The sequence below is a fragment of the Amblyomma mixtum genome, chromosome 10, assembly GCF_055824585.1.
Source record: "Amblyomma mixtum isolate Tamu chromosome 10, ASM5582458v1, whole genome shotgun sequence".
NCBI classification, from domain to species: Eukaryota; Metazoa; Arthropoda; class Arachnida; order Ixodida; family Ixodidae; genus Amblyomma; species Amblyomma mixtum.
Window position 1 is genome coordinate 118,108,943 of NC_143021.1, and position 12,553 is coordinate 118,121,495.

The following is a 12,553-nucleotide window of genomic DNA, read 5'->3' on the forward strand; positions in this document are numbered from 1 at the left end:
TGGGTCGTACAGCACGGAACAAATGAAAGACAAAAGTAGAAGATGACACAAGCGAGCACTGAAAAAAAGCACTGCAAAGTGTCAAGACTGCAGAAGGATTGCAAGATGCACAATAAAGCACCAAAGGTTTAGACTGTAAAAAAAAAAAGGAATAGTGTATCTGGTACCATTGTCATGAGGGAAATGCTGTATCTGCCAAACTGGCCGAGGCGCAAATGAGTGTCTGGGCGAACATTACCACAAGGTAGGGCAAGGCATTGAAGGACACATGGTAGAACATTGTCGTTCGTGTACAGAGTGCAGTTTATTTGTAAAGCTTACCATAGTTTGTGCATTCAGCTCAGTGGGGAGGTGTTCGAGGCGAGGGAAATTTGACTCTGGTTGACTGAGTGTACTCTATTAAGAACCGAAGTTCTTAGCTGGGAAACAGCATGACAGAGTCGCGTTTGGTTTTCGGCACGTGTGGAATTTCAGCTGTTGTATTTGCGATGCCTGATTGATCGCCCTGATTGTGAAAGTTTGAATTATTTGTTTATTAGGGTTTAACGTTCCAAAGCGACTCAGGCTATGAGGGACGCCGTAGTGAAGGGCTCCGGCAATTTCGACCCCCTGGGGTTATTTAACGTGCACTGACATCGCACAGTACACGGGCCTCTAGAATTTCGTCTCTATCTAAGATAAATACAGCCTCCGCGGCCGGGATCGAAAGCATATATATATTTTGAGATCACAGTCCAGTCCAAGTTTGAGCCTTTGCGTACCCCTTTCATGTCGTGTCTGTTGTGTGCGCAATAATTTCCACACGTGCGAAGAACCAACCTGCTTAAAGTGTAACGCCTCTGAACACATTATACTGTACACGCAGAACAAGCGCTGGGCCACGGGACTGGTTCCGGGACAAACGACGGCTAGCAGCGCGTATGGTGCTGCCAGCGGCCATTTGAAACCGCTGTTTTGCTTGCACAGCGAGAACTATTCGTGGCATACTTCCCGATTATCGGCGTTGTCGGTGAAACACCGCGCCACACTGGTTAGTCAGCATGGAGAGACATCATGCATAACGTCCCTGAAACATTTTCTGTCCCGAACGAAGTGACTTCACTGCACTCCTGCAGCGAAGGACAATAATATAGCAGGGCCACTTAGGGCCTAACATGCGAGCAGTGCGAAAGCATTGCCATTCGATTCAAATTCTATTTAAATTACATTCCAATGCTATTCTTATTCTGCTCTATTCCTTTGTAGTTGGCGTAGTTATAAGTAATAGAACTATTACTGGTTAGCATTTGGTATCCGCCACGTTTGATGACATCACATAGTTTCGACCACTGGCGAGTTTAGCAACGCCCCCACTTTTTGGGTCACACCGTGTTTTCGTGTCGATACGCCATGTAATGTCTTCGTATTCTTTCGTATTATTACGTTACCCACCACCAACAGTTTTGATGAGTTTTTGTTATGTTGTGCTTTTTACTCTCAATGCTATGCAGTGAACTGTCCCGTGGCTGATTGTACATTGTAGCTTTGTATTGCGTTTTATATTGTTCAACATGCGCAACTCCTGTCTTGGCATAAGGTGACAGTATAAATAAATAAATAAATAAATAAATAAATAAATAAATAAATAAATGAATAAATGAATAAATAAATAAATAAATAAATAAATAAATAAATAAATAAATAAATAAATAAATAAATAAATAAATAAATAAATAAATAAATGGTTGGTTTATGGGGTTTAACGTCCCAAAGCGACTAAGGCTATGAGAAATAAACACCTGCAGCTCTCGCTGCTGAGTCTCTCGGTGTTGTTGAGCACAGCAGTGGCGCTCCCCACGCCGACACCGCTCTCAAGTCCACAGCCGCCACACTCACCTGGCGAGTGATGGAGTCGCGCTCCTCACGGGTGGCCCGCAACTCTTGGCGCAGCGAGTCCAGCTCTTCCTGCGGGCGCCACGCGAAGTCACACTCGACGCCAGCACGCGCCACACGCTCTCCTGGCGGGGGCCAACTGTGCGCCAGTGCTCGGTCCGTAGCACCACGGCCATAGAGCATTCATCGCCATGTGATGAAACACTTTCTTATTTCGCTCAGTTGGCCCCTCAGTCATCACTTGCCACATAGCGCTAAACATACATGGACGCAGGGAGACATCTACATACCTAAATATTTTAACCACAGGGAAACCTCCAAGAATCTGAGCTAACTCTCTGTCCACTCATGCCAAAAAGATGCCGCTTAGAATTGGAGCGATGCAAGAGCCCTTGGGAACCCCTATTTTTTGAAGGTAAACGGTTCCATCCCAAGAACAAAACATCATTAACAGTTCAAGGAACCTTTGCACCGATACCCCTGAGGCATTTTGGAAAGCTACGGAGCCATGACGGTCTATGCACTTTTCTACGTACAAAAGTAACTCTTGAGGGAAAGGGGGGGGACTCAGTCTTGCACGCTGTCCCAACTGACAACTGCGTTTGATCACATGCCTCTTTGCGGCCATGCTGACATTTTTCGCCGACGAAACAAGCATTTCTCGCTGTAAGAATTGCATTTAAATACTTTCCCGACGCTCGACTTAAATTCCTGCGTCAGTACCGAAAAGAACTCTGATCACCGTTTTGAACTTAAAGGCACCACTGTGTGTGAAAACGGCCGGAGAAGGCTACATCTGTATATCATTCTTTTTCGTCTTTGTTTGGCATTTAGAACAGCATCTTTGCTAAGAACACGCTAAGCTATTCATAGAGGTCAACCCGAATGATCCTCGCTTTACTGGGCATATTTTGGTGTGTGAGGCTTGTGTGTTCAGAGGTATTCTAGGTCTCCACAGGCATATTTCAGCGCAAAAGACGGGACAACAAAAAGACAAGACGCTGAAATATTATGCTTGTGTAGCCTGAACACCAACTAATCCATTTAATCTAGGTATTTTTTTAACAATACTTCTGTTTGGGCTAGATGGTGCATAGCTTATAAATGAAATGAAAATTTAAGCGCACACGAAAAACGCACACAAGAGGAGGATACACACAGGACAGGCGCTAACTTCATCTGATTTATTCGCAGGTAAGAGAGCGAAAATATATACATAAAACGAGACATGCGCAGTAAAGAAACAGATCGTCATATCACAATGCGCGCTCAAGGTATCTGTATTCCGCCTGCAAAAGATTAACTGACGTGTCACTCACACAGTCATGCCCCCTCTTCCTGATGTGCAAGGCTTCTAATAATTCACGTGCGGGCATTAAGGGGTGGAGGGACACATTTGGCAGACCATTGTGCGAACTGCAGGGCGTGCGAGCCGCGGCTGAAGGAGATAAAGATACTTGGCAGGAGCGGTGATAAGACGGCACGTGAATTATTAGAAGCATTTCACATCAGGAAGAGGGGGCATGACTGTGTGAGTGACACGTCTGTTAATCTTTTGCACGCAGAGTACAGGTATCTCGAGCACGCATTATGAACTGACGATGTGTTTCTTTACTGTGCATGTCTCGTTTTATGTATATATTTTCGCTCTCTTACCTGCGAATAAATCAGATGAAGGTAGCGCCTGTCCTGTGTGTATCCTCCTCTTGTGTGCGTTTTTCGTGTGCGCTTAAATTTCATTTCATTTATAAATCTAGGTCTCGTGGGCATTTTTGTTTGCAGTGGAAGCCTTTATGTGATGCGGGAATCTATGATTCCAGAGGAATACGCCTTAGTTTCGTAAGAAAAGCCGCAGCTCTCTTGGAAAAAATCGCACACCACATGAAGTGGAGCACGTCACCTTCGCGATTTCGCAAAATTGCCAGTTTGGGTTCACGCGGAATAGAACAAAAATTTGCGGAACCGGGATCTATCTAATTTTAAGTGCACTTTCCTGTGTGCAGGAGTCGAAAAATTTTTTGCTTCTAAGCATTTCGCAGTAGTTTGCGGTGCGTCAATTGGACAAGGTCAAACATTTCCACTGAAACTTTTCCTTGGCATTTATAAGTCCTTTCTGTTGCTGTCAGGAAAACTTCATTCTTCTAGACAGGTTTTAGTTGCCTGAAATCTGCTAGAGTGTTCTTAAAATGTGAAAAAGGGTCAAATTTCGTCCACATTTCAAAAAAAAGCTATCATCGTCGATCTTTAAAATGTTAGTTTGCGCAATGAGAGGATCTCGCAAAATACTATGTAAGCATGCTTTGCCTGTTAGGTCATTTCTTTGCTGTGCTATCGTAGGTCTGGCTATAGCGAGTATAATTTTTATCTACTCCAGATGTATTTCAAGACAATTTGGGTTTGGATAAAAACGTGAACGTTCGAAGCCTTTTGAAGGTTTGAAGGTTTGATGTCCGTTTATTGAAACTCAGGCCAAAGGTGCGCGAAATTTGATTGTGCTTTATGGGTCGTGTTCCATTAAGGGTTTCAAGGCTTTCAAAGAGCAATCAATAAACGTTTTGTCTTTTTCTCACTCTGTGCTTTCTGCGCCAAAATGCGCCTGAAAAGCCCCAGCGCCAGATGTATGAGGATTCCCTGCATATGTTGGCAAGCTAGAGCTGCCTGTGCCCTCATCAGTGCAAGCGTTGTCGAAGAGGTAATTTTTTCCACAAAGGAAATTTCAAATCAATGATGAGCACAAAAAAGCTAAGGTCAACTTGGGAGTCGAGTTAGCATTGTTAAGAAGCTTACTACTTCATTTGTATTAAAACAACTCTGAAAAAAGGCGGCAACCACTCGCCACTACACAAAATCTATCACAGCAGGATGTACCCATGCAGGGCTAGGAGAAAACGTTTTTCTTGTATTTTCACTTTGTCAATCTCACGAGCCCGCATATGGAGACCTGGCTGTGACCAAATCAAAGCACCATCGATACCACGCGTCCATCAATATGACAAAGTAATTTATGACAATGAAAGACCTTCACATCCCTTTAAGAACAAATATATTGTGGACCAGCGCAAAACGGACAAGGGACCAAGGAAAGAGAACACGACACGGGCGCTGAGTGTTCTCCTCCTTGGTCCCTTGTCCGTTTTGCGCTGGCCCACAATATGAATTACTTCCAACTTGCCCAGCAAAAAGTATTGTTAAACAAATAACAGCTTCACAAAGACGATGATCAGACTCTGCTTCAACGCGACTTAAACCTCATAGAAACCTGGTGTACATTATGGCTCATGCAACTGAACATTTCGAAATGCAAATTCATGCATGTATCGAGAAAGCGAAATAACCTCAGCTATCAGTATTCATTAAGTTCCACACCACTCTCCGAAACAGAATCATACCGGTATCTTGGAATCATCATAAACAACAAACTAACCTGGTGTGAGCACATTGCAAAAATTTGTACAGACGCTTCCAAAATGCTTGGGTTTATCAGACGATCCCTTGCTTTTTCACCCCATTCTGTCCGACAGCTCGCCTACGTAACATTCATCCGTTCCAAACTCGAATATGCCTCGGCGATCTGGAATCCCCATCAAAAATATCTAATCGATCAGCTTGAAGCCATCCAAAATCGCGCGGCCCGTTTTATCACATCGCAGTACGGCAGACAACACAGTGTAACTCTCATCAAGGCATCCCTTGATCTGCAACCCCTGGCACTCCGGCGTAACATTTCACAGCTGTGTTTGTTTCACAAATTGTACTACACCTTCCCACAGCTAAGAAACTCTCTATTGCACCCGCCGCTTCGCACCTCACGACGACTTTTTAACTCTTTAAGTCTGCAGCGCATTCACGGCTCCACAAACTCATTTAATAAATCTTTTTTACCTAGCTCCATTACACTGTGGAATGACTTACCCGATTTCATAGTTATTGAAACAGAACCCATTAAATTCAGGCAGTTATTATCATCACATTTCAAGGGCTGAGTTATTTTGTCGTGTTTTTGAGTGTGTGCATGTGTTTTTTTTGTTTTTGTTTTTTTTCTTATATCAAGTTGTTGTTGAACTGCTGTGTCTTTCTCATGTTAATATTTTGATAATGTTAATGTTGACCATGTACCCTGTACTTTGTATTTCTTGTTGATTTCACTGACCACTGATTATGAAACGACCTTTCCCCCCCCTTATGTAATGCCCTAAGCCAAGGGCCCTTAAGGGTAAATAAATGATGATGATGATGAACACAAAGAATATCAAGATGCTGGTAAATAAAACAAGCAAATCTAGCGTTTCCGACCACTGGGAATAACAAAAGTGCGTTTAACAGCAATGGCGGGCTGGTTTTCAAAGCCTTGACAAGTTGCTCTCCATTGAAAATGAGGACGAAGAAACAGCTAGTGACCATGTAGGCGCCCCGAAAGGAAAGCTAAACGATGTCACAAGTCACGACCGCACGGACAGCTTACTGACTATCCTATCAATAAAACGCGGAATATTAGAAAAAGGAAAGTACGCGATAACCAGGTGCTCCTCGTGTAAATATGTTAATTCCAATGGTTAGTCAGTGGTTGGGTTGTCTACATCACCGTTTCTTAGTGACACAACTTCTGGGCATCTTTGCGATCTTGTGTGGGGCCACAGGTTATTACCATAACGACATGAATGGTTCGACTTCAAACATGGTTCGACCGTGAACATAGAGTTTACGGAAACAAAGCCATGTGCCTCAACAAGCTCTTGGTCTCAGGATTCTTCGTCCAAGACATTGAAATTGCTATGCATACCTCCTGGCAGAATACATTTAGTCAACTGTCTTTCCGATGTGGGATGAACATAACCCTAAACGCTATATTTATACCTAAGAGACGAAAGTGGTAGCGGCTTAATGTGCGCTTTCATGTAAACAACCTCCGGAAACTAATATTCTCTGACTGTGCCTGTACCTGCTATGGCTGAGGCGTCATTCTAAAGCGACTTAAAAATTATAAGCGCCTTTCACATCATGGTAATAACAATCACAAATATTTGCTGCTGTAAGCCAACTTCGATATAAAATGACACGAAAGAATAATAAATCAACAAATATAGTCACTGAACAACACTAACCTCTAAAAATAACATGGTGGCTGTTGCAAGGCAATTCGTGAACATTACGCTTTTTAACAGACCGTATCAAATAATGGTAACTGCACAGAACATGGTCTACTTTACCGTTTATTTTGGCGCTTTAAAAGGAGATACGTCAGTATTTGATTGTTCCTCTGGAATGAACAAGAGCTGAGGAGCCGAGAAAATGTTTTTAAGGATTGGCGATGATTGCTGTTTATTTAGAAACAACAATCATCGCCATTTTTTTATATAAGCGAGTGGAAATCGGAAATTTTCGCAGTTTTCAATTCTAGCATATTTGAACGCGGAACTTAAAAAAAGCCTAGAAGTACGAATTCTTCCGGCGGTAGTTAAAATGAGCGATAAATACCTAGGATATGTAGCAGGGTGAATTTTATACGCCTTCTCGTGCCATTACCGTCCTGAAAACTGTACTTCATAAAACAACTTTTTGAGTAATGCTTTTATTGGCCCAAAAATTCGAAGCGCAAAAAAACAAGTGTTTTCCGATTTTACGCTCACGAAACTTCGCGCATAACTGCGAAAGAAAGCCTCAGGTTCCAAAAATATTACAGTTCGTTCTACGCAGATGCAAACATGGAACTGTGACAGCGAAAAAGCAAGTTTTCCACATCTTGTGATGTGCGGGTACTTTTTTTTCAAAAATGAGAGCGTTTTCAGCTAAAATAAGGCGCATTCCTTTGTTTCGACACACTTGCCCATCGCAGGTATAAAGAACTTATTTCAAAACAAAACAAATTGCTTATGAGACCTTGGTTACAGCACTTATCGAAACACATCCTGCTTACAATCTCGCCCGCGACGGTTTTTCTCCGCTTCATACATGTTGCACTTCGGCGCTTCCCCTTCCAAGAAATCAATTCAAATTAAAAAAAAACAATAGGCGTGGTTTAGCTCTGGCTAAGTTTGGTCAGTCGCGTTAGCTTCGACGCTTTTCGAGTCGTGCAGCGCGTTCTTCTGCCGTCTCTCGAGCGCGTTGTCTCTTTCCAGCTTGGTCCTGTCGCCGTTGCTTCTCTTTAGCGCTCCCCATAACGACAAGGTTCCACCGAGGCGAAGCGCGCATATACGTCCGCGAAGCGCCGCCTCCTCACCCTCTACCTCGGCGGAGAGCACCCATCTAACGGGAGCGAGCGGCTACACGCGCGGCAGCGGCACCGTCGACGGCGACGCCACCTGGCGGAGCTCGGCTGAAACGGTTGCTAGGCAACGGCTGCTCAAGGCCATTCGTGCCTACTGGCCACCGGCTACGCGACGAGGCGAACACCTGGCGTAGTGTTGCTAACGCAACAATAAATAGGGCCGGCCAAGTGCGCTTGAGATTTTTTACGACCTTGGCTACTGCTGGGAAAATTCCCACAGCGGAACGAGGATAGATTTTTGGACTCCAGTGCTGCAACTGAACCGTGCTTCTCCTACGAGGGGACAAATATGTGCTTGATTGCAGTCATTGTGATCCCGTAGTGGTCGTAAGGATAAACAATGGTCAACATGAGCTCATTCAAGTGACATCAACTCAACACGAATAATCTTCCCCGTACCGAGACAATTACGCTGGGTTAGAAGCGGCCACTGTAGCGCCAGAGGTTCAAAATCTTCTAGACAACTGCTCTTGGAGTAAAAGCCCAAAATTGAGTAAATAGTAGTTAAGGGACAATTACTCATTATCATTCACCTGAGTGACACCACTCGGCTACAAAGGGAAGCCATCTTTCTCAGAAGCTTCCCAGGAGAAAAATTTGTTCAAGTTCAAAGATCCGCCAAGGACCATCGCCTTTCCGGGCAGGCGCTCTGCTAACCATGCCATGCAGGACGATTTGCATGTGGCAGGGCGAGGCCAAATTAAACAAACAGTTTGAAGTTTTCCCGCTTCTAGCTGCTGAATTTTTTTTACGTGCGAAGCTTCCGAGAAAGTTGCAAAACATTTTTTGACATCTGAGATCATGCGTATACGGATTATTTATTTATTTATTCGAATACACTAAAGTCCCTCCGGGGAGGGTATTACATAGGGGCGACACACGGAGAACTTTGATGACAACTTGTTCAAAGTCAGGTGCAGAAAAGGGAGAAAATTAAAATAGAGACACCATTTTTGAAGTCCAGAAAACAACGAATAAAAACAAAAACAACACCAGCAATAGAGCGCAACAAAAGCTATAGAATGAAAACAGCTGAGATTAAGAATACAAAAAAAAACGCAGAAAAAAAACAGTTGCAGCGCAGATTAAGAATGCAAAAAAAATCTGAAAGAAGGTAGTGGTATTCGAGGGAAGCCATAACCACTTTCTAATTGAAACCTTTATTTCTTTATGCAGAACGTACTTGAGCCAAGAACAAGTTTGCAGCAAACGCGCGTTGGCAACCTTCCTCACCTCTGCGCGCAGAAGCTGGTCGCTGGCGTCGTCCATCTGTCGAGCGGCGTCGGCCAGCTTGGCCGCCAGGTCGCTCACCTGCGACTGCAGGGACTGGCGTTCCGCGTCGGCGTCCTGCGAGGGGGAAACATTTCGCTGTTGTTGTCTCTTTCGTCTACCCGCCGCGGTGGCTCAGTGGTTACGGCACTCGGCTGCTGACCCCAAAGACGCGGGTTCGAGCACGGCCGCGGCGGCCGAATTTCGATGGAGGCGAAATTCTAGAGGCCCGTGTGTTGTGCGATGTCAGTGCACGTTAAAGAACCCCAGGTGGTGGAAATTTTCGGAGCCCTCCACTACGGAGTCCCTCATAGCCTGAGTTGCTTCGGGACATTAAACCCCAATAAACCAAACTAAACCAATCTCTTTCGTCTCGATTCTCAAGTTTGAAAGTGAGAAATCTGTATGGATAGGAAAAGGAGCCGCAACCAAGACCAGAGATCCCTGTGAGAGAGCCTGACGTTTAGAAACCTACTCGGTTCCTTCCCTTGCAAAAATTTCTTCAGACACTCTATAGAGTGTCGATATTCTCCTGTCGAAAAACTCTGTAGACTTTCTATAGAGAAATCCTATAGACTAGTCTATGGGCAATACAAATTGTATAGAAATCTATAGACAATCTCCATATTTGTGGCGATACACGTTTAGAATACTTTTCTCCATAAACAGCCTATACACTATGAACAGACAAAAGAAAGTATCAATAGGAAGTCTATAAATAATTTCTATAGGGGTTCATCAAGGAGTGTATACGGATGAGGTGAAGCTATCTTTTTATACACGCGCACAGCGAAACGTATGCCGCCGCCGGGACAACGACATTAAGCCACGAGTGTAGGTGGGCATGACGAAAAGTTCCGAGTGAACGATTAGCGTTGCGCCACGACCGCTGAATGTTTTGGGTCTGAAAAAGCAACCTTCTTCGCTGGTTCGACTGTCTCGAGCGCAATATTCCCGTCGAAGTCAGTGTCTTGGAAGCATGATTCGAAATGCTAGGCCACCACGCTTCGCTAACTGTTCATTTGTCGGACGGCAGTTTCGTGCTACATTATCATTTCAGCGAAGTTCGTCAAAGGCAAAGGAAGAACTTTGCTTAAAGAATGAAGCAACACAAAGCAGGCGTCTGACGAAGTGACGTGCAAAATGAACAGCGACAAAGGAACATGCAGCAGTGCTAAAACAGGGATCAGTTGGTTCTGCACCTTGCTTTACTGTGCGCTACTACAAAACGCTACTGATGATCACTAGTCTGCGTGTGATGATACTCGTCTGTGCTTGTCCGTTTCTTCGTATGTCTCATCGTCAGCAGATTGGTGTAGTAGTGCGCAGTGAACCAAGACGAAACCTCGTACAAATGAACACCGAAAATGCGCCACGCTCAGTGCATAACTGAACACAGCGACGCCACGCGCGCGAGCACAGTGACGTGACGCACACCTAGTAATTTGTGCTTTTTCGTGGGTTTGTTGCCGTATGTGGGTCATTAAACGGGCACGAACTTTCCCAGATCCATTTAGTTTCTCTTGGGGTCACTGTTTCTTCATAAATTCGCTCACTTCCGGCCACGCATGCTGCCCTATACCGTTTGGTGCGAATCACGGCAGTCGGCGGTCCCTGTTTGCAAAGAGGCCGTTTTCTTCAAATTAAAAAAAAGGATATGCAGAGACAACTGTGAAAGAGGAAAACACTCGCCTCTGTGCTGAGTTAAAGTCTTCAGAGCTGATGTCAGAGTGGTGATGTCTCTCTCCTGTGAAATGAACGCTGGCGCAACAAGGACACCAACAAGAAAGGGAAACCAGATGCGCACCCTTGGTGCATGATGAAATGAACGCTGGCGCAACAAGGACACCAACAAGAAAGGGACACCAATGTGGTGTCACTTTCTTGTTGGTGTCCTTGTTGCGCCAGCGTTCATTTCATCATGCACCAACTCGCCCCTCAGGCCATTCTTCTCTCTCCTGTACCTTTGTCCTGTTTCCATTTAAAGAAAACTGAATTACCTACTTCACAGGCATATTTTAGCGCAAAAGACGGGACGACCGAAAGACAGGACGAACACGGGCGCTACTTACAACTGCTTTATAGAAGCGAGAACGAGACATATAAATACGTTTCTGGCCTGCGCCAGCGATACCTTCTAAGGAACTTGGAATCTACATAGGAAATCATATAAGACGCGATAGGAAATTTATCTCGGCATTATACAGAATGATAGACGTGTCACTAACGCAGTCCTGTCCCCTTTCCTGATAAAGAAAGCTTCCAAGGTTTCACGGGCTGATTTTTGAGCACTTCTGCCAAGGATTGAAACGCTAAGGAAACGCGGCTCATAATTGGTGCAAGCAATGCAGTGGTCAACCAGATAAGTACGTGCCTTATTGTAGATATATTCTGCATGCTCCCGGAGTCGATCGTTTATACAGCGCCCTGTCTAGCCGATGTACTCTTTGCCACATGAGAGGGGAATCTTGTACACGACGTTCATAGCGCACTGTGAATATGCCTGTGAAGTGTGAACACCAACTAGCCCAACATTTAACCCTTTTGAATTACGAACTCTGCTACAAACCAGTAAACGCTATAGCCTAGCAGGGGACGACAGGTTTTCTAGAGAAGATTGGGAAGTTTGTTAGGACCAGGTGGCCGCAGCAGGCGCAGGGCAGTGTTAGAAGGAGATGAGTGGAGGAGGCCCGCAGTTAGGCTGACGATGAAACAGTTGCCAACCTGCAGGTCGGCCAGCAGCTGCGCCACCTGGGCGTTCTTGTCGCGAAGCCTGGCGCTGTTGTGGCGGTCGGCCTCCATCCGGGACCGGTCCAGCTGGCTCGACAGCTGCTCCAGCTCGCGCTCCAGCCGAGACACCTGCGCGCATGTTAGATGGATACGCTCTTCACTGGCTAAAGGGAATTGAGTGGGAGAGTTGGTTTTTCATTCTGACAGTGAATGCGCTCAAAAAGAAAAGGACGGCAGAAAAGGAGAGATATGCGCTCAGACATAAGCGCTTTGTATGTCTCTATTTTTCTGTCGTCCTTGCCTTTTTGAGCGCTTTCACTGTCAGAATGAAAAACTGGGGAAATAGGGCTGAGCAGCGCAAACAGCAATAGTTCACTACAGGCCAAACTAAATAGAGAAATCAATCCGCCTTACCGG

The 12,553-nt window shown here is 45.0% G+C and overlaps 1 protein-coding gene across 1 annotated transcript in view; it reads right to left on the minus strand.

Moving 5' to 3' along the window:
- The window catches only part of LOC149326770 (uncharacterized), a 249,310-nt gene that overhangs the window by 203,588 nt on the left and 33,169 nt on the right, over positions 1-12,553 (minus strand). The window contains exons 6-8 of the mRNA XM_089563716.1: positions 12,131-12,265; positions 9,371-9,484; positions 1,876-1,944 (exon numbers count right to left, since the gene is read on the minus strand). Of these exons, the coding sequence (XP_089419842.1) occupies positions 1,876-1,944; positions 9,371-9,484; positions 12,131-12,265 (318 nt within the window). The remainder of the gene's footprint in view (positions 1-1,875; positions 1,945-9,370; positions 9,485-12,130; positions 12,266-12,553) is intronic.